Source organism: Globicephala melas, chromosome 3 (genome assembly GCF_963455315.2).
Source record: "Globicephala melas chromosome 3, mGloMel1.2, whole genome shotgun sequence".
NCBI classification, from domain to species: domain Eukaryota; kingdom Metazoa; phylum Chordata; class Mammalia; order Artiodactyla; family Delphinidae; genus Globicephala; species Globicephala melas.
Window position 1 is genome coordinate 55153030 of NC_083316.1, and position 21551 is coordinate 55174580.

Consider the following 21551-nt stretch of genomic DNA (forward strand, 5'->3'; position numbering starts at 1 on the left):
CTCTTGATCAGCCCTTAAGAACTGGGCACTCGCTTAAGTAACCTGAAATTGTCGGCTTAGGCGTCCACAGTAACCATGGTGACAGGACACCCTTGAGCAAAAACTAGAGAGCGAGATCAGAGACAAGGCCGAGCCTTCCGCACTCATACACACCTATTAAATCCTGAACACAGAGCATCGTATTAGAGCGCTGATCCGTCTTCGGTAGTGAAGAAAGTATCTAAGTTAAAACGGTAACAGGGTGACACAGCCACCACCGAGAGCACCCCGCTTCCGGTACAATCTGCGGTCACGTGGTAGGACGGGGTGCGGCGCAGAAGACCAGCCCTGCCTCTTGCCGCTCCCTTAGGGCGGGCTCTGGCCGGACCTACTTAACAGCATCCCCGCCCACCCCGGAAGTGGGGGCGGAGCTAATGAAGCATCGGCGCTCAGTGGGCGGAAGTGGCTGTGGGAGGCTTTAAGGTGCTTTAAATTCTCGCTGTCTTGGGAGCTCCCCCGTTTCAGTTGGAGTCGAGCTCCGCGTGACAGATGGCTGTGGACGTGAAGTCACGAGCAAAGCGTTATGAAAAACTGGACTTCCTCGGCGAGGGACAGGTGAGATTCTCGGGTGGGGCTCGGAGGGCCCTGAGCGGGGAACGCCGGGCCGCCTCACACCGTCGCGGGTTTTCTCGTGGAAGCCAGCGGACGGGCCACGCTGCTCGTTCTGCTTGCGGGAGGCTGCCCAGACCCCTCCTGCGGCCCCTCTGTCCACCCTGGACATGAGACCTTGAGCGGCCTTCTCCGAAGAATAGACTGGAACGAGACGTGGACGGCCCCACCACGTTTCAAGCCGCCGCGAGTTTTTTCCAAGAACCCTGGGTTCCTTGCTTCCCCGAATCTAATAAAGTAAAATGGCAAACACAAACCAAAAAAACTCTCACCAACTTAACTTTATTCCTCTTCTTCTCTCTAGTTTGCCACGGTTTACAAGGCCAGAGACAAGAACACCAACCAAATTGTCGCCATTAAGAAAGTGAGTTGCAATTTGTTTTTCCTTGAGTCTCCTTGAAGATGTGTGTATATGGGAGCCGGTGTCTGGCCGTTTTCCTTCTCTTGACCGTTTTCTGCTAGTGAGGAGTTACTTAGGTCATTTTCAAAGAAAATAGAATTTCTTAGTGTCTTGTGTTCCAACGTGGAACTCGGGTTGAACTTGTGTTTTGTTGCATTCATTGAAATTGAAATGAAGAGGAAGCTGTGTGTTATGTTTGTTCTATAAACGCAGACCTTGGAAAAGGGGACAAATACTGCTCGTCTCTTGGGTCCTCAGAACACCTGACCTTTCCAGGGCCCTATTTCTGCCTCACCTGAATCCACTTTGTATATCTGTATTTCCTGAGTACAGGTTTACCATGAAAGGCTTTCGCCAGCATTAATGACATTGCTGTGGTGCGGGTTTTTTTTTTAATGGTTTCAGTAGCTTTTTTACTCGCATTCATTCAAGAAACTTCGGTCATATTTAGTTAACTCTCTATATACCAAGCACTTTCACCCTCGGTTTTTCATTTAATCCTCATAAGAGCCCATGAAGTAGGTAAAGTATTTCTATTTTACACTTGAGGTGGCTGAAGCTAAGAGAGATTAGGTGACTCATCAAGATGTCACAGATAGTAATTGCTAGAGCCAGGTTTTAGATCCAGGTGTCCTGCTCCCAGGTTGATTGCCTTTTCCCATACTACGGAAACCAATAACCTTCTCAAGAGAAGCTGGTTTCTTCACACCTCAGGCCTGTTGGTGGCTTAGGTGACCACCTTCCTTATTATTCCTGTTGCTGCTTTGAATCTTTCTCCTTGAAAATCCCTAATTCCTTTGAAGCATATCCCTCTCATACTCTTAACACCTGCTTCCCACTCTTCCTTTCCACAATCATTCCTGCCATTGTTATCTTTTTTACTTTTTCTGACGTGTCTCATCTCCTTTTCCAGTTTATGTTCTATAAACCAATGCCATAGCTACTCCCTTGTGAAACCCTTAACTTTGTTAATTCTTTCTGAAGTTATTTTTCTGATTCTACCCCTGGTTCACTTTATTCTAGCCATACTGACCTTTCTGTCCCTTGAATACATTAAATTCATCCCAGTCCCGGTATCATTGCATTAGCTGCTCTGCCTTCTGGTTAGTATATTTTTACTCTAAAACTTGAGTAATCATGTAATCAGGAATCATGACTGATTCCTTATCATTTAGATCTCAGTCAAATATCTCCTGTGTATACACGCCTTTGCTGGTCATTCTAGCTAAAACAGGTGTGCCTCCCTTCTTACCTGGTGTTCTTTGCATATTTCTCTATTATTATTTCATAGCGTTTATCAAAATCTAAAGTCTTTTACCTATGAGTTTATTTTCTGTTTACTACCACTTGAATTATATTTAGGACTGGGTCTGGTACATTTGCAGACACTCATTAAAAATGTATTGACTTGACTGATGTAGTCTCTTCAAATTGGTGTAATCTCATTGAATTCTGTGGTTTTCTGAAAATCCTAGTGGGTTTTCTTGTTTGCTTACTTTTATAATAAACTAGGATTTAGAATTCATCCTATTTCTCAGTGATAGACTTGTACCCCTTGAAAGTGACTCATAATGGAATATTCTTTTACATTTAATTTTTATTTCAAATAGTACATCTTTGTGGTTTTATGGAATATAACCTTTATATAAATGAATATATAACCTTTAAAAATTGTGAATCGTTATGATATACATATGAAACTTATGTAATAGTATACATAAACTGTACCTCAAAAAAAAAAAAGCAGAAATATTTCTCCTTCTACTAAACCAGTTATTCTCAAAATATTTTTTTAAAAAAAGTCAGTTACTAGGCCAAGCATGCCTGTCTCCTCTACCCCTGGTTTTCACTCCTTGGAGCAATCACTTTCAACTCTAAAACTGTTTTCTCTGCTATTTACATCCATTTCTTTAGATAGTATGCTTATCATTATTTCTTGAGTGGCTTTCCCTAGTTTTAGACATTTTCTATACTTCCTACTGTAAACATTGGAGATGTGGTGCTTGTGCACCTTCCTCTCCCACCACTCAATTTCTACTCCCACTCATTTACTGACATGTTTAATTTTACAAAAAAAGGGATAATAAGCTATGTATTCTGTATTCTTTTGCCTATTGTATTTCGGACTTTTAAGACATCATTAATCTACCTTATCCTTTTTAAACAATTGTATTGAATTTATGTTTCCCAATTTATTTAACCAGTCCCCTATGGTAGCCTTTTGGAGCCTTTCTCATTTTTCAGTATTTGTTTTATGTATCTCAACAATATATAGTGTTGCATACTTCTAAACTCTTTCTCTCCCTACACACACACACACACACACACACACACACACACAGGCATGCGCGCATGCAATATTCTTCTGCAACTTGTTTTTCTGAATCAGTATTATTTCTGAAATCTTCCAGATGGATACATGTAGATCTGGTTTATTCATGCTCATCAGTGATTAGATTCTATTATGTGGCTACACTAAAATTGGTCTATTCAAACTCTTGTTGATAAACATTTAAGCTGGTTTTTTTAAAATGTTTTACTTTTATACAGTCCTTCTACAGACATTCTTATACATATGTGAGTTTCTCTAGAGAATGTATCTTTAGTTGAAACCAATTATGAATTGTTGCTGCATAGAGACTACGCAGCAATGTCACCATATGTTGTCAAATTGCTCTCCAAAATGGTGGGATCAGTTTAACCTCCCACCACGTTCTCACCATCTTTGTATTGTCAGACTTTACAACAGTTGTCAATTAGGTGGATCGAAAATGGTATATGGTTGTTTTTTCAATTAATACTTCTCTGATTACCAGTGAGGTTGATCATCTTTTCCTAGATCTATTGGCTTTTTAGACTTTTTCTGTTAGGTTGCTTACATTTTTTTCTTTCCTGTTGATTTGGTGGGGAATTTCTTATATATTCTGGATACCGATCCTTTATCAGAAATTTGCACTGGAGATACCCTCGTTGCTGTAAACAATAAATTACTGATCTGTAATAAGAATAGAAGAGTATTTATTCAAGCCAAACTGAGGATTATAGTCCAGAAGACAGTCTGTCAGATAGCTCTGAGGAACTGTTCTGAAGAAGTATGGTTTTCAGCATAATTTATATCTTGTCAGAACAGAAAACATCAAGCATGACAGGGGTACATTCCTTCAAAGTTTCAAAAAAAGAAAAAAAAAAAGATCAGCCGAAGACAGGTCACCGAGTACACAGTGAGTCAGTATGGCCATGGCTCCCGGGAAGGGAGCCTTATCATCAAAGCAGTACTACTACTGAAGTCCCTGGAAGGGAGGCATTTATCCCTATCTTCAAAATGGACATTCTTTACTTCGGGGACAATGCACCCTTTTTTTTTCAATGGTTAAAAGCAGATGTACAATGTGTGTTTGATAGACCACAAAACAGGCTGTTCTAGTTAGCAAAAAGTTTGTTAAATCATGTATAAGCCAGAATGACTTCTCCATACTTCAGTATATAAAAATTTTTTCCATCATCATCTCCCAGTCTTTGGCTGGACTTTTAGTTGATTTATGGTATGTTTTGAGGCACAGATATTTAAAATTTTAATCTGGTTAAATTTGTCCATGTTTTTCCTTTATTGGTTCCCTTTTTTGTGTGCTTCCCTACCTCCAGGTTATAAAGAATTCTACTATATTTTCGTCTAAAAATTTTAAAGTATTGCTTTTCACATTTAGGTCTTCATTCCATTTGGAATTAAATTTTCTTTGTTGTGTAGTATGGGGATCCAGTATTTTTCCCCAGCTCTCTCAACACTATTGATAGTATGTCCTTTTCCTGGTGAGTTGTAATGCCAAGTTCCAGTTTCTACTTGGATCTGTTTCTGGGCACACTATTCTTTTTTACTGGTTGACTTTATTTCCCCCCATCCCTGCTCCAATACAATAAGCCTATAATTACTATTGCCTTATAAAGTCTTGAAGTCTGGTAAGTCCCACATAGCTATTTTTCTTCAAAATTATCTTGGCTTACTCTATGGGTCAGTTGAGAAATTTGAAACAGATCAGGAGAATTTGAATATGAACTAGTTATTATATGCTACTCTGGCATTATTATTAATTTTGTTAGGTATGAGAATGGCATTATAGTTATGTAAGAAAATGTCCACATTTTAGAGGTGCCTACTTAAAGTATATAGGGATGAAATAACATGAAGTCTGGGACTTGAAAAAGTGTATATTGTAGCCAGCAAAAAGGGGAGGATGAATGAATGAAGTAAGTATGGCAAAATATTGGTAATTATTGAATCTGGGTGATGAAGTAGATGGCTTCATGAAACTAGTCTATTTGTTATTATGTTTAGAAAATGTAATAATGTTTTAAATTACCTGTTCTTAGCTCTTTACTTTTCCATATAAAGTTTAGAATCCATTTGTCAATGTCCTTGAAAAATGCTCTTGTAATTTACATTTAGTTCCATTAAAGAGAATTGACATATTTGACGTATTTATGATATTGAGTCTTCCTATCCATGAACATGCTATCTATGTTTATTTTGATCTCATTTCTTAAGCATATTTTAAGAGTGCTTTATAGTGTTCATGGAAAGCTTCATACATCTCTTGTTGGCTTTATTCCTAAGTGCCTTATATTTTTTGGTGCTATAATAAATAGCCTACCTTTAAATTAAAAGTTCTATTTGTAGTATATAGGTGGGGGATATTTTTTAAAGTAGAATAGTTGATTTTCTGGAGTAGGATTTTTTTTTTTTTTTGTATTCTTGGTTACATTGTCATTGTATAAAGTAGTTAGCTCTTGTTCTTTAACCTGGTACTTGGTTTTGTATAAGACTGAACCTGTTAATGCAGTTTGATGTGCTTATTCACAGTAACAACAGTTTAACCATTTTCTATATCCGTCGCAATTTGTAATTTTTCTTTTTGGAAAATGTGGTCCCTGGGAGCATATTGTTGGACACATTAAGCATCTTATTTTATGTGTTACGCATTTCCTCCGAAGTAGTCTAACTTGAAGTGCTCCTTTTGTTTATTAGCCTCTATGCGTTTAATTATTTGTTCCTCATTTAATCTAACAAAGATGTGTAATTCAAAACTTAAGGGGAAAGGAATGATAGGTACTTGATCCTTTCTTATATTGTTAATTTTGCCTTTCTGATTCATGATTCCCACTCCCTTCTTGCCTACTAATACTAGCTACATATGAGTTGCTACATATTTTTGCTATGTTTTTTTTTAAGAAATTTTTAAAATTTTAATTAATTTATTTATTTTTGGCTGCTTTGGGTCTTTGTTGCTGCGCAGGGGGCTTTCTCTAGTTGTGGCAAGCAGGGGCTACTCTTTGTTGTGGTACGTGGGCTTCTCATTGCAGTGGCTTCTCTTGTCGCGGAGCACGGGCTCTAGGTGTGCGAGCTTCAGTAGTTGTGGCACTCGGGCTCAGTAGTTGTGGCTCGCAGGCTCTAGAGCGCAGGCTCAATAGTTGTGGCACACGGGCTTAGTTGCTCCACGCACGGCCTGTGGGATCTTCCTGAAACAGGGCTCAAACCCGTGTACCCTGCATTGGCAGGTGGATTCTTAAGCACTGTGCCACCAGTGAAGTCCTTGAAGTGTTTATATATATGTATTGGTCTAAATAATTTAACATATTTCTAATGTGTTTGTTTTTTCCTCTGCCAGATCAAACTTGGACATAGATCAGAAGCTAAAGATGGTGAGTAACTTATTTCATGTAATCTGACAGAACAGGAAAGGTTCTTATTCTCAGTGAGGAAGAGAACAAAGTATTAATTAAAGTTAACAGTGGTTCTGGATAGAGTTATTGCAGGGTCCCAGAAGAGTAAAGATAGACTCAGGATAGAGATAGGATATTTGTGATTTTCACCATTTCGGTGTTCAGAAGAATATTCAAGTCACCTAAGTAGATGGAAGACAGCAAGGTTATTAGTGACTTGTCTTGCTGTCTTCATTACTGCTTTAGGTGTTGTTACAAGCCATTGTTTCTTCTTCTTCTGAGCTTCTGATTACTTTGAAAATTCCGGATTCATGGAAGTATACAAAGCTTACTATAGAATAAATGTATGGAGGGGAAAGATTTTTTTTACCCCTTCTTCCAAAGCCTTATTTGCTAGAGTGCTAGGTCCTATTTAGTCATCAAGAAATAGTTCCTATATAAAGGATCCATCATCTCTGTAATAACTAGTACCAGATTTTATTTTAAATGTTGAGTTCCATCCTTCACATTGGGCAAGATGGTATCTAATCACTAGTTTGCTGTTAGCTTAAAGAATCTGCCACTGATATTCATAAGGCAAGAGAAGGGAGCCATTAACTTCTCACCTATATGCTACACACTTGTGTACATGTTGTTCCAGCAGTCTTCAGATCTGATATCTCACAGATAAAGTGAATACTTTTTTCACCATTTATCATAGTCTGTGCTAAGCTATTTTAAAAATAAAGCAATATAAAATGGAAACAGATATGTCATAAAAATTGTTATTTTTTTTCCTGAGGAATAGTCATCGCTATTTCATCAGACTGACCTTTCCCAAAAAATACGTTTACAAGAAGGTTTGAGATTTCAGAATTATTTTTCACTTTTTTCTTTGCCTTTTTATGTAGGTATAAATAGAACAGCTTTAAGAGAGATAAAATTATTACAGGAGCTAAGTCATCCAAATATAATTGGTGTGAGTATGATCTAAGTTGTTTCTGGGATTTGGGACCCTGCCTTTCCTGAATGTGGTAGATGTTGATTGAAGGCTCAGCAAGATAAGTTGTTCTAGACGAGCCTTGCAAAAAGGCTGAAATTTATTTTCTATCCTAATTGTTCTTGTAGGCAGTGTCTTAAAAACTATACAACTGATGAAATAAATTAAATATTGGCATACAGGCTGATTTTGTCAGAGATCATTTTGAAGCCTAGAGAGCTCTAGCATGTATAAGACCTTTAGCAAGTTCCCTTGAACTCTGTGCCATAGTCCCTACCTCATAGCGTTGTTATGAGACTGAATACACGTAAAGTACCTGGGATAGTGCCTGGCATAGAGAACACGCTCATTCAATGAATGACAGCTGCTGATGCTATTTGTAGGATGTTCTTAAGTACCAAGTTTGGGAATTTTTCTAAATTGGAGACTTAAATGAGGTTTTCATTAATTCATATCTTTATTATAACTCCAAAATTTGGAGGGAGAGGTTAAGTATTTAGTGAGTTTGTTTTTAATAGTAAGGTTTAGTATCCTGTGCTTCAAAGTACTAATTCCTAGCCCAAAAAAAGGATAAATATTAAATTTAATAAAATTATTTAAACTTTACAGAGAATTATCAACAATCCAAATATTTGTTTAACTTTTTAAAAATTACTTTAATACTGTCAAGTGTTTAATAGAGAATCACATGTTGATTTTTTTTAAATTTTGCTTTGCAGCTCCTTGATGCTTTTGGACATAAATCTAATATTAGCCTTGTCTTTGATTTTATGGAAACTGACCTAGAGGTAAGATTAAAATTCCTGGAGGAATTTTTTTTCTCTATTTATCCAAAGAGAATCTAAATGTTTATTTTCTACCTTTGAAGATACTGGCAGTCAAAAGAATGCTTAATTTTGTTGAAATCTAGATGTGTTCTCAAGTCAAAGATCTTCTGAATCATTTAGCCATATTCCCAGGGTTAAATACAAGAGTTGGATTTCAATAGCATTGTGTCTACCAAGTTCCCAATACCTTATTAACATTCCTTTTTCGAAAAATGAGTGTTTGGCTTCGGAGGATTTGGAACTTCTTTGTGACATTATCACAGAATATCCTTTTGAAAGCCAGGTTTCTTTTTGAGAAAAATAAGATTTTATACTTCTCATTAATATTAATTGAATCTCAGTAATGGACATTCCAAGGATGTGGAACAAGTGGAATTCTCATACACTGCTGATGAGAATGCAAAGTGATGCAGCCACTTTGGAAAACAGTTAGGCAGTTTCTTATACAATTAAATATACACTTAAGGTACAATCTAGTAAATACTACCTCTACGTATTTATTTATCCAAGAGAAACAAAAACATATGACTACACAGATGTTTAGCTTTATTTGTCACTACCCAAACTGGAAACAACCCAAATAGCTTTCATTAAGTGAATGTGTAATCATAAAGTGGAATACTATTTGAGAATAAAAAGAAACAAACTACTAACATATGCAACAGTATAGGTGAATCTCAAATACATTATACTAAACGAAAGAAGCCAGGCTCAAAAAGCTATTGATATTGGGCTTCCCTGGTGGCTCAGTGGTTGAGAGTCCGCCTGCCGATGCAGGGGACACAGGCTTGTGCCCCGGTCCGGGAAGATCCCACATGCCGCGGAGCGGCTGGGCCTGTGAGCCATGGCCGCTGAGCCTGTGTGTCCAGAGCCTGTGCTCCGCAATGGGAGAGGCCCCAACAGTGAGAGGCCCGCGTACCACGAAAAAAAAAAAAAAGCTATTGATATTATATGATTCCATGTATGGTTTTTTGGAAAAGGCAAAATTAAAGGAACAAAAATGATCAGTGGTTGCCTGGGTAGGGAATCGAAGGGAGGATTGAGTAGAGAATGGCCTGGGGAGAGTTTAGGGGATTATGAAACTATGTCTTGATTATGGTAGTGGTTACACAACTGGATGTGTTTGTTGAAATTCATAGAACTGTGAGATTAAAAGGGTATATTTTACCTATTTAAAAAAAAAGAAAATGTGAATTTTTATCTCATATAACGAAAAGTCTAGGAAAAAACTGACTGACTTGAGGCATAGTTCACAAATAATGCTAATGTAACACAGTCTTTCACTTTAACTCAGTGTTTTCTCTCTGTTGCCTTGTTCATGGGTAGAATTTCTTAATATAGTGGCTCAGGCACTTGCAGGCTTCTGTCCTTAGAGTTTAATAATCCCTGAGGAAAGAAAGTGCTTTGTTCCCTTTGATTCTAGCACCAATATTTGCCTTGGCTTGGCTCACTTATCCATCCCTGAGCTAGTCTGGAAAGCAGGCTGCAGTGTGGTGACTGACCATGCCTGGGTCGTGTGTCTACCTCTGAAGTCTACAGGTAGCGCACAGTCCTGTTTTAACCACGTGGACTAAGCTGGGAACAGATGGAGTGTTGAATGCTGTTGTCAGAAGGGGCTATGTATCTGGGGACAAGTGAAAACAACAGATGTTTGCTACATGGATGCCTAAAAACAAAGCAGTAGGACATGAAGCACTGCTTTCTTTCCAAACCAAAGGTACTTTCCCTAACCATATAATTGGAGGTTCTGACAGTACTTCCTAAGGAGAGTTAGGCAAGCTCTCTTGAGATTCTCCTCTATGAATAAATCCATTTTATGTCTGTAAATGATTTTATATAGTAGAGTCCATTTGGAATAATAAAGCTTACCTGTATATTGTATGCCTGCTTTACAGGTTATAATAAAAGATAACAGTCTTGTGCTGACACCATCACACATCAAAGCCTACATGTTGATGACTCTTCAAGGATTAGAATATTTACATCAACATTGGATTCTACATAGGGTAAGGTTTTTAACCAAGTATTATTGATTCTTCATGTTGTAGTCAGACTTCATGTTGTAGCCAATTTATTACACAAAAGGTCTGAGTATGTAAATTGTTACAAAATAGAGCTGGGCCATTTTATCCAACCTTCTTCCTCTGTGTGCTCCCTTCAGTTCCACTGCGTGGTGCTGTGAGGACTCTGAATTACTATATGAAACTTAGAAATGGAAGAGACCTAGTCCTTCATGTTTTTCATAGTTGAAGAGCTAAGTTGCTGACCAAAGTTACGTATTTTTTTTCAAGGTCAGCAGCTGAAAACTGACAATAGTATTAGAACCTAGACATTTTGGCTTGAAGTCCAGTGTTCTTTGTGCTATACTGTTGTAATGGGAAAAAAATAAAACCAAAAACAGTGGGAGTCTGGATTAAATTATGCAATGCAAAAATACCTTTGGAAAAATATTTCTAGTAGCTCTAAAATTCTAGGAAATAATGAAATAAAATTTCTGAAATGACTGAGTCATTGTTAGGAGCATTCAGCTACTAGAACAAGGCTGATAATTTAGATAAGTAGATGTTCTTAGGCACCCTATTTAGATGAAATAGCTAAAAATAAGTAAGTTATAGTTAGTAATTCTCATACTTAACACTTGGAATCCCTTTTAGGTTATTGCTAATATATTTTTAGCATAGATTGTGAAGACTGTATTCCTCATCCTTGTAAGTGCCTAATATTTTTATTTACTGAAGTTCATACATAGTGGGGTTTTTTTTGTTTGTTTGTTTTTGTTTTGTTTTTGGCCTCGTGGCTTGTGGGATCTTAGTTCCCCGACCAGGGATTGAACTCGGGCCCTCAGCAGTGAGAGTGCAGAGTCCCTAACCTCTGAACCGCCAGGGAATTCCCCATATATATTGTTACTAAATTAAATAGCAGCAGCTATTTATTGAGTGCTTACTATGAGCCAGTCACTACACTAGGGCTTTTACAGGAAATATTAAATTTAATCCTCACAGCAAACCTGTGAAATAGGTTCGTGAAATTAAGTACCTTGACCCAGTGTCTCACTAAGTAATATGGCCAATCTTATTTTGCTTTGTAGGATTTTATGTCAATAAAAATAATATTGGTGGTTGTTTAGATTTGGGGTGTTACCCCATTTCTGCTAAGTTTAAATTTAAGCCAACTAAATGTATCATTGTGATATTCTTCTCCACCCTGCTTACTTGTTTGTTTAAAACCTCTATTATATAGGACCTAAAACCAAACAACTTGTTGCTAGATGAAAATGGAGTTCTAAAACTGGCAGATTTTGGCCTGGCCAAATCATTTGGGAGCCCCAATAGAGCTTATACACATCAGGTTGTAACCAGGTAAGGATTCCTTAACTAACTGAAACCTTATATTGTGTAGGATATACACAAATGATTGTGATTACACAGATGAGCATCATTTGTCTTCTCTGAACTTTTGGCAGAGTTCAGGGATTACTATTGGTACTTTATTAAAAATATAGCCCTTTTTTATATTGTGTGTATCTTACCACAGTGAAAAAAAAATATACAGCCCTTCTTTCAAACGGAGTTGAATTTAACTCAGTCCTCAGAGATTTACCAAGTTATTTTGGGGACTAATTTATACTTCTTATACAGTTTAGTTAGGTAGGTTGGAACTCAAGTGCCTATTCTTGTACATAAGCATGTGATTTGGGGGGCCTGTGTTTATTTTATTGGTCAGTCTTGGTTCCACATTTTATATCATTCAGTGTGAATGAAAATTCTCTAAACAAAGCAGTGCATTTATATTTGGGTTTTGCATATTATTAGTTGCTTCCATTTTCTGTTTATACTTCTTATGTATAAAAACTAAAAATCACATTAAATAGATAGGGATGGTAGATTTTATCTTGTCAGGATGACATTTGTTAATTTCTCTGACTCTTGTAAGGATCTGAGAAGTCATCAGATTCTCTATCCTTTTAAATTACTTTGTCACCTTTCTCCAGATCTCACTGAGTGTCAGTCACCTGAGCCCTGAGTAAAAAGTAAGGGATATATAAGTAGTTGTTCATGTAATTTCTGGAAAGATTAAGCCCATCGTTCAGGAACACTGGGGACTCAGGAAAACAGGGACCCACATACATGAGTATTGTGTGCCACTGGTTTTCATCTACTCGTTTCTCATACTTTCTCTTCTTGCAAATCAAATGCTACTAATAGGTCAAATTAACGTGAGGACTGAGAATTAACAATTTAGATAACCTCGACAAGAGCAATTTTGGTGGAGTGGTGGGATGAAAGCCTGACTGAAACGTGTTTAAGAGGATGAGAGAAGAGGAAATGGAGACAGTAAGAACAGACAACCAGAGAATGAGGGGTAACTGTTAGGGGAAGTGGGGTCCAAAGAAGTTTTTGTTTTTTGTTTCTTTATATTTTAGTTTATTTTTTAAGGCTAGAAAAAATAATGGTATGTTTGACATTGATGTTAAAAATCTAGTAAGAACAAAAAGTTGATGTAGGAGAAAGAGGAGAGAATTGCAGGAGCAATATCCTTGAAAATAGGCAGGAGAGTGGGGTGTCAGTGCCCAAGTTGAGGGATTGACTTTAAAAACAATCATGGCTAGTTCTTCTGTAGTTATGGATGGGAAGGCGGATTGTGAGAATACAAATGACTGAAGGTGAGTCTGTAGAAATTTTTTTTCATTACTTGCATTATTTCAGTGAAGTAGGAAATAAGGTCATCAGCTGAGAGGAAGGATGGTGTTGAGGGTTCCTGGAGAAAGAAAGTGTTACTCATCTCAAAGTGGGAGAGTGAATGGACTAAGGGTGTATGTAATTTCCTGGCAGTAATATGGAACTTGTTGATTTTATAGCCAATTTTTCTTGAGTTAATATATCCATAAAAGTGCATTTCATCAGTAGATGATGTTTTGCTGAGGAATTTTCTCTAAGAAATACTTTAATTCCATCCTAAAATGACAGTATTTCTTTTTGTTCTTCAGGTGGTATCGGGCCCCTGAGCTACTATTTGGAGCTAGAATGTATGGTGTAGGTGTGGACATGTGGGCTGTTGGCTGTATATTAGCAGAGTTGCTCCTAAGGGTAAGTCTGGAATTGATGTACACACTTCAGTATTGTTATAGGAATTTGTTTTTATAATTTGTGTAATAATTATCTTCCCAGAGGTAATTCCCAGAGAGGAGTACCATCCTTGAAACAAAAAGCCAACAAACAGGTTAATAAAAAAAAAACCTCTGCCAAGTACAACCTTTTTATTAATGCTAATGCGAGGTGAGATCTCCCACTTAGGACAATAAAGGTTTTATTACAGATCATTCTGTGTTCTGAAATGTAACTATAATAAAACTCATTGGGTTGTAATACGGTACTGTCTCTACAGTAACTAAAAGTGTTAGGATAAACTTACGTACTTCTGGTACTTTTTTGTTTGGGCTGTTTAAAAGTACACTTTAAGAGATACGTAATACCAGCCACTGCAGATGCAACTCTGCATAACTTTAAATATTGTATGAGAGGAGCATTTTAGTTCTGTTCAAGCAGAGCAGACATGGTGGTCCTATAGCATTTCTCAAACTGAGACCATCTTACAATGAAACATCCTCTCCCTTCCCTCACTGTAGAGAAAGATGCCAACTTGGTAAGTTTTCTTTAGCTATGAAGTTTAGTTTAGCCCTTCTCAATGATGAAGGCAGAGGAATATTGGGAAATCTCACTGAGGCTGAGTGTTTTTCCTTCTTACATTCCAGATTCCAGCCTCTACTCCCCCTCTCCTCAAGCCATGTGTATTTAAAGAAATGTGAACCCAAAACACAAAAATACAGCTATTTATTTCCTTGAACACAGAAAATAGCTTCTGTACGCCAGAGAGAAGATACCTTCTTAAATGTCTTTTTTAGTTTAGTGTGAGTTCTATGCATCATTTTGAGATGCTCACCCTTCTGAATGCTTGTAGAAGAAACCCTCACATTTAGGCTTGAAGATGACATAAGTAATCCCTGTAGTAATGGGTCCTCTGAATCACCTGGTGTGACAACTATGCTACTCACAAAAACAGAGTTTACTGGAAGGGTACATTTGAGAATCTGTTAACTCTCAAAAGCCCAGTTCATTCATGACCAAGACAGAAACAGAATTCCATAGCCCCTAGTGTTATGACTGATCATTCCATTTAGAAAGTAAGGAGAGAGAGATAGCAGTTGAGAATAAATGGGTTAGAAATTGTGGACCTGGTTGAAGTCATAGTTGGAGTCTTGCTAACCATTGGCATCGTTGTTGGAATTATTATTAAGGTTATGAAGGAGTTGACAGGCAGCCCTATTTGGTGAAGAACTGTACCATTTTGCCATATATTTTTCCAGCACAATTAAAGAAAAATGTTTCCTATTTTAAACTGTCTCTGTACTCATTTGAAAATATCCTTGGAAATGCTGTCCACACAGTTCTAAATCTGTGGTGAGATTCTGCAGTCCAAATAGATAATAGTTGAAAGCCAGGATAATTCAGAAGATTTGCTAATATAAGCGTTTAACTTCTTTAAAGTGTTTTTTTCCTATATAAATTTTATAGAAGGTTTAATAACTAGAAAACAGGAGCAATAATAAGTAAGCCTATATCCAACCAAAGTAGTCTATATAGTTTAAAACATTTTAGAAGCAAATTGGTCTGCATTCTGACCTCTGAAAAGGAATTGAGAAATATTTATACTAGTGGAGTATTATGTCACTAAATAACACAAATCTACTTTTTAATTTATGATCTGTTTATGTTCTTTTTTCTTAATCATGTTATGAGACATAGTGATAATAAAAAATCTAAACTTGGATATTACCTACTGAGCAAATGCCACTATCTGGTCTAGATAGTTTCAAAGATAACCATTTTAGTTTGTAAATAAGAAGTAGTTTGGGGGAGACATTTTATGCTTTATAGGAAGGTCACTGGGCATCCTACTGGCCTGCATTAGAGCATTCCCTAGAGATGATGTGGTGATACAAAAATTTGATCAACCAGCAGCTGCCTGCCATACTCTTACTTCATCCAGATGGTGAGGATCCAGAGCTAATGGCTTGGCCTGTGGTTGATCTTCAGCCCTCTGACATTCCAATACTTCAGTTTGGCTGTATCAGCTCAGAACAGAGCTTCCATCAGTTTTTGCATAGGCTTCTGGATGCACATGGGTGTTAGAGGCTATAGGATATCAGATGTTCAAGAACGTTATTGTTCATGCCTATTGCATAAAAAAACTTGATGGTTTTCTGATATTTGGTTTGTGATCCCTGCCTCTCTGTAAAGACCTGAGAAAGAAAAAATAAATTTCTACAATGTCATTGTTCTTAAAAAGATGAATCTCAGCACAATTTTAAAAGAGAAGTCATGAGTGGAGTCATACTGAAAAGAACCAGAGGGAAGTCCCTCTTGGGTTCCTGTACTGTTGAACTCAGTACTTCTCTTCCTTTTAGGATTAATTAGACTCTTTTTCCTAAAACTGAAAAGTTTTCATTCATATGCTTAGTCACAATTGTATTGGTTAAATTCTGGTGTCCTCTAAGAAGCTGTTATAGAACAGGATAAAAGAACAATAAAGGGCTTCCTTGGTGGCGCAGTGGTTGAGAATCCGCCTGCCAATGCAGGGGACACGGGTTCGAGCCCTGGTCCGGGAAGATCCTACGTACTGCAGAGCAGCTAAGCCAGTGCACCACAACTACCGAGCCTGCGCTCTAGAGCCTGCGAACCATAACTACTGAGCCCTCGCGCCTAGAGCCCATGCTCCACAACAGGAGAAGCTGCTGCAATGAGCGGCCCGCGCACCGCAAGGAAGAGTAGCCCCTGCTCACCGCAACTAGAGAAAGCCTGTGCGCAGCAGCGAAGACCCAATGCAGTCAAAAATAAATAAACAAACGAATAAATATAAAAATACTGACTAGGACTTGGGAGGCCAAATCATTAAAAAAAAAAAAGATTTATTATTTATTTATTTTATTTATTTTTGGCTGTGTTGGGTCTTAGTTGCAGCATGCAGGATCTTCATTGAGGCGTGTGGGATCTCTCATTGTGGCGTGCAGGCTTCTCTCTAGTTGTGGCATGAGGGTTTTCTCTTCTCTAGTTGTAGCACACAGGCTTCAGGCGTGGCTCTGTCGTTGTGGCACATGGGTTCCAGAGTACATGGACTCTGTAGTTTGCTGCATGCGGGCTCTCTACTTGAGGCATGCAAGCTCAGTAGTTGCAGCACGTGGGCTTAGTTTCCCTGCAGCATGTGGGATCTTAGTTCCCTGACCAGGCATCGAACCAGCGTCCCCTGCATTGTAAGGCAGATTCTTTACCACTGGGCCACCAGGGAAGTCCCAGACAGTGGATTTTTTTAGTCAACGTTGCATTGATGCTTAATACAATGAAGACATTTTAAAATAAAGTGATAATTATATCTTGAGGATTTTTAAGATGGCAAGGCAAAAATCTCCCCCCCCTCAGAAATTATCTCTAAAAAGAAACAAACATAAATGTTTGAAATTAGGAGGTGCCTGTAACACTATGCCAGAGGATATGAAGCCAGAAATGAAGAAGGCTAAAAGTCTTCAGAAATGGATACCAACTGAACGCAAATTTTGTTTGGCACACAGAATCCTGGAGTTGCTTAGCAATGAGAGTGATCATTGATGGCAATAATGAGGTGCAGGACTAAAAACAGAAGGGTTGGTTGAAAAACCTGTATATTGAGCACTTAATAACAAGGTCCCCGACACGACCAGGTTACTTTCCTTCCCCCAGCTATACTTCCCCCTGACTTATTCCTCCACCAGGGAAAGGTTTATTCTCCAAAGAAACTGAAGCAGGAATCTCTAGACATGGGCATCCTTAGACCCAGTGAAGGATGGGGGTGAGATGCCAGGGTGAAAACACACAGATTACATGAAAGTCTGCAAACTAAACAGTAAAACCTCCAACTTATTTCCCTGTTCATCTCCCAGAACCTTGGCAGCCAGCTCATTTTAACTCAGGTAAAAGATTAGAGGATCCTTCACTGGAAGAACTGAACGGTCCCAGAGAATAGACCCGTAGGTAACTGGCATTAAGCTACCTGTCCAGTCTTTCTAGATAAAGACCATGAGTTAACAAGCTCTTTTCATAGATAGAATGCTTTGAATCAGCTTTTTTAGTACCTTACCTTTAAATATGAATGGTTAGCCAGTGATCACCAGATAGTTATCAAGGATTTTCAGGTATTTAATGACTGCTTCCAACATGTAAGGATAACCAGATAATTGGCAAGGATCATCAGGTATTTGATGAAAGCGTCCAACATGAATGACAGACTGAAACAAACTAAAAAAGAAACTTGGAAAAAATAGAAACTATCAGGTAGCAGAAGAAAATTCATCCTCGCCTCCCCACCTGCACCAAATCTTCAGAGAACTGAGAGAATATACTGCATACATAAAACAAGAACATGATGCTCTTTTACTGAAGGAACAATCAAAGAATAAAGTATACTTGAAATTTTTCAAAAAGGATAACTAAAAGCAAACAAAAATAGTAGAAAAGTAAGCTAAAGAACTCTTTCATTAAATAGAACCAAAAGATAAAAGAGATGGACTATAGTAGGGAAAAGATAAGAAAATTAGGAGATTGATCCAGGAGTGATCTTAGAATATAGCAAAGGAGAAGAAAGAAAATCGAGGGTAGGAAATTCATAAGAAAATAGCCCAGCATTGATGGATGTGAATAGGTTGGAAGTGCCATAAAGATTCTGCACAATGAATGAAAGAAGCCCCATGCCCAGACACATGGTGAAATTTCAGAATACCGGGGGTTCTTAGGAAAAAGCCTTTATTTCCACAGAGAGAAAAAACGTGAAAAGCTTACACAGAAACCAAAATAAAGGATTAGGGAAAAGATGGCATCAGACTTCTCAAAAGCCACATTGAAGACAACAGAACACATTGTGAGGGATCCAAAGTCCACGCATTAGGCAGCTCATTTTAATTTAAATTTCTTACATCAGACAAAAACAGCCATCCTTAAAATCTGGTTAAATTGCAAGCTTGCTCACAAAACTAAGGCTATGATGATGAGTGTCCCTGTCTTCAGATCTTGTAATACAATTTACGTTGGTGGTTTGCAAAGTAGCAGAGGTATAAGAAGGTATAAGAAGAAGGTATAAGAAGAAAATGTGAGCATGTCTAAAAAGATTTATGGGGACTTCCCTGGTGGTCCAGTGGTTAAGAATCTGCTTTCCAGTGCAGGGGACGTGGGTTCAATCCCTGGTCAGAGGAACTAAGATCCCACATGCTGCGGGGCAACTAAGCCCACATGCCGCAACTACAGAGCCCATGGGCCACAACTAAGACCCGACAGCCAAAAATAAATAAATATTAAAAAAAAAGATTTATGAAATGTTATTTAATATCCCTTCTAGTTTCTATTTTATTCACATTTAATATACATGATAGCACGCTATTATAAACACATATTTTAAATAGGGGTTATGTTAAGTCTGGGTCCAATCAGAATATAGAAACCACACATTAATTTGAAAAGGGAAGTTTAATATAAAGAATTATTAACTATGACAAGAGGTTGTAGTAATGAGGGATTGACTAACAAAAAGTAAGGAGAACTCTAAAAAATATAGGAATAGCAGATGTAAAGAGCAGTCACCCTTATACCTAGGGGTAACGCTAGGACTAAGGACAGAGCACCCAATGAGAGGACACCCAGGGCTGAGATCTAGACCTCTTGAAGAGGGCACAGTGTGGCTCACTGGTTGGCCGAGAAGCTGCTGTAGAGCTGTGCTGAACTTGCTGGAAATCTGTCCTCTTAGATGCTGAGGAAAGCTGTTCAGGGTATTTCAGGTGCTGAGGAAAGCACTTCTCTAGAGGCACTGCTACAGAACCATCTGCAGGGCATTCTAGAGGGAAGCTGCTGGCCTCCATGCACTGTTGGAGCTGAACACTGGAGAAACTGGTCACACTGCAGGAACCTGGTACCAATTCTAGAAGCTGAGAGTGGTGCAGGAGCCTGCCAGGCAAGCCGACTGGAACCAGGAAGCAAAACTTTTCTTCCTGTGATGTCTCTCCTGCATTCTCTACTGACAAAGCTTCACTTGGCAAAGGAAAAATATTTAAAGGACCCAGATCCATTTTTATGGAGAGTCAAAAAGGGTGAATTTGGAGTATATTGATAACTGGCAGAGGTGTTTTTGTTATGTTTTGTTGCTGGTAGAGGTCCACAGTAATAAAAATGTTGGAGACTTGGTACTTAATTTCATGTCTTCCCAGTGATTTTCATTGCCTTTAACAGTGCCAAAGGCCTCTTAACTCACAGAGTAAAGAAAACTCCTTTTTTTTTTCCTGTATACTTACATGTCTGAGAAATGAATTGGAAAATAATGTCTTTGTGTAGCAAAGATTTTGATCATTTCTTATCAGCTTACTGACGTTTAACTTATAATTATTATTTTTTTTACGTCTTTATTAGAGTATAATTGCTTTACAATGCTGTGTTAGTTTCTGCTTTATGACAAAGTGAATCAGCTATACATATACATATGTTCCCATATCTCTTCCCTCTTGCGTCTCCCTCCCTCCCACCCTCCCTATCCCACCTCTCTAGGCACTGAAAGCACCGAGCTGATCACCCTGTGCTATGCGGCTGCTTCCCACTAGCTATCTACCTTACATTTGGTAGTGTATATATGTCTATGCCTCTCTCTCGCTTTGTCACAGCTCACCCTTCCCCCTCCCCATATCCTCAAGTCCATTCTCTAGTAGGTCTGTGTCTTTATTCCTGTCTTACCCCTAGGTTCTTCATGACATTTTTTTTTCTTAAATTCCATATATATGTGTTAGCATACGGTATTTGTCTTTCTCTTTCTGACTTCACTCTGTATGACAGACTCTAGGTCTATCCACCTCATTACGAACAGCTCAATTTCGTTTCTTTTTATGGCTGAGTAATATTCCACTGTATATATGTAACTTATAATTATTTATCCTCTTAAAGTTGGCCAGTATACCTCTTCAAAGAAAGAATTTGCCAAGAGATTGTTTAAATAATATTGGAATAGAGATGTGTTCTCTTGCCTCCCAGCCTTTGCACCTGCCCTTTTGCTAGGATAGTTTTCTTCTTCCATCTTAGACTTTTCTTTCGGCAACTCTCATCTTCATCTGTCAACTTTCATGGCCACTTCCTGTAGGAAGCCTTCCCTCACCTGTCCAGAGTGGGTTAGGTGCTGTTCCCATATGGGCTAGGATCCTATCCTGTGCTCTCACTGAACACATCATCTTGTAAATACTGCTTTACTGGCATCATCGTTGTTCACCATGTCCACCCCAGGGGAGAGCAGGGACTGTCTTGTTCCCTTGTTTAAATGTCTAGGGCTTAGCACAGTGCCTCTTACATGGTAAGTGTTTATTAAAGATGAGAGGCGTGAATAAAATGGACAGTATGGTACTCTTTACTTGGATAGCAATGGCAGGATCTAATGCCGTATCCAGTATGCCTCAGACTAAATTTTTGTTATAGTTTAGTGTTTCTTATTAAATTAAATTTGTAGTATTATTTATGTAACAGCTATCAAAAACTATCTTGAAGTGGCTGCCTCTCACTTTCTTTCAGGTTCCTTTTTTGCCAGGAGATTCAGACCTTGATCAACTAACAAGAATATTTGAAACTTTGGGCACACCAACTGAAGAACAGTGGCCTGTAAGCCTTCATACATGTTCTTTGAAATTTAGTTAGAATTCTATATCGTGTATAACGTGAATATTACTTAAAGAAATGTACTAATTGTCTTAATTTATTAATAATATATATTCATTGCAAAAGTTATACAAAGTAAAAGTTAAAATTATGATATACCATCCAGCCTTCTATATACTTATAGCCCTCCCCCATCCCAGTAATTCCCATTCCAGGGTTAATCACTCTTATTTTGTTGTAAAGCCTTGCTATGAGGATGCACACACAAACACAAATGC

At 38.1% G+C, this 21551-nt stretch overlaps 1 protein-coding gene across 5 annotated transcripts in view; it reads left to right on the forward strand.

The window, feature by feature from the left end:
- Window positions 1–331: 331 nt before the first annotated feature.
- The window catches only part of CDK7 (cyclin dependent kinase 7), a 34423-nt gene continuing 13203 nt past the window's right edge, over window positions 332–21551 (forward strand). For 2 of the 5 annotated variants that reach the window (XM_060295852.2, XM_060295853.2), the window contains exons 1-9: window positions 333–594; window positions 953–1012; window positions 6709–6742; window positions 7654–7721; window positions 8462–8530; window positions 10465–10575; window positions 11810–11928; window positions 13557–13656; window positions 21190–21276. In XM_060295852.2, the coding sequence (XP_060151835.1) occupies window positions 529–594; window positions 953–1012; window positions 6709–6742; window positions 7654–7721; window positions 8462–8530; window positions 10465–10575; window positions 11810–11928; window positions 13557–13656; window positions 21190–21276 (714 nt within the window). In that variant the 5' untranslated portion in view covers window positions 333–528. Of the gene's footprint in view, window positions 595–952; window positions 1013–6708; window positions 6743–7653; window positions 7722–8461; window positions 8531–10464; window positions 10576–11809; window positions 11929–13556; window positions 13657–21189; window positions 21277–21551 lie in introns of all 5 variants that reach the window. The other 3 variants (XM_030844909.3, XM_060295854.2, XM_030844920.3) reach the window with 3 other exon arrangements.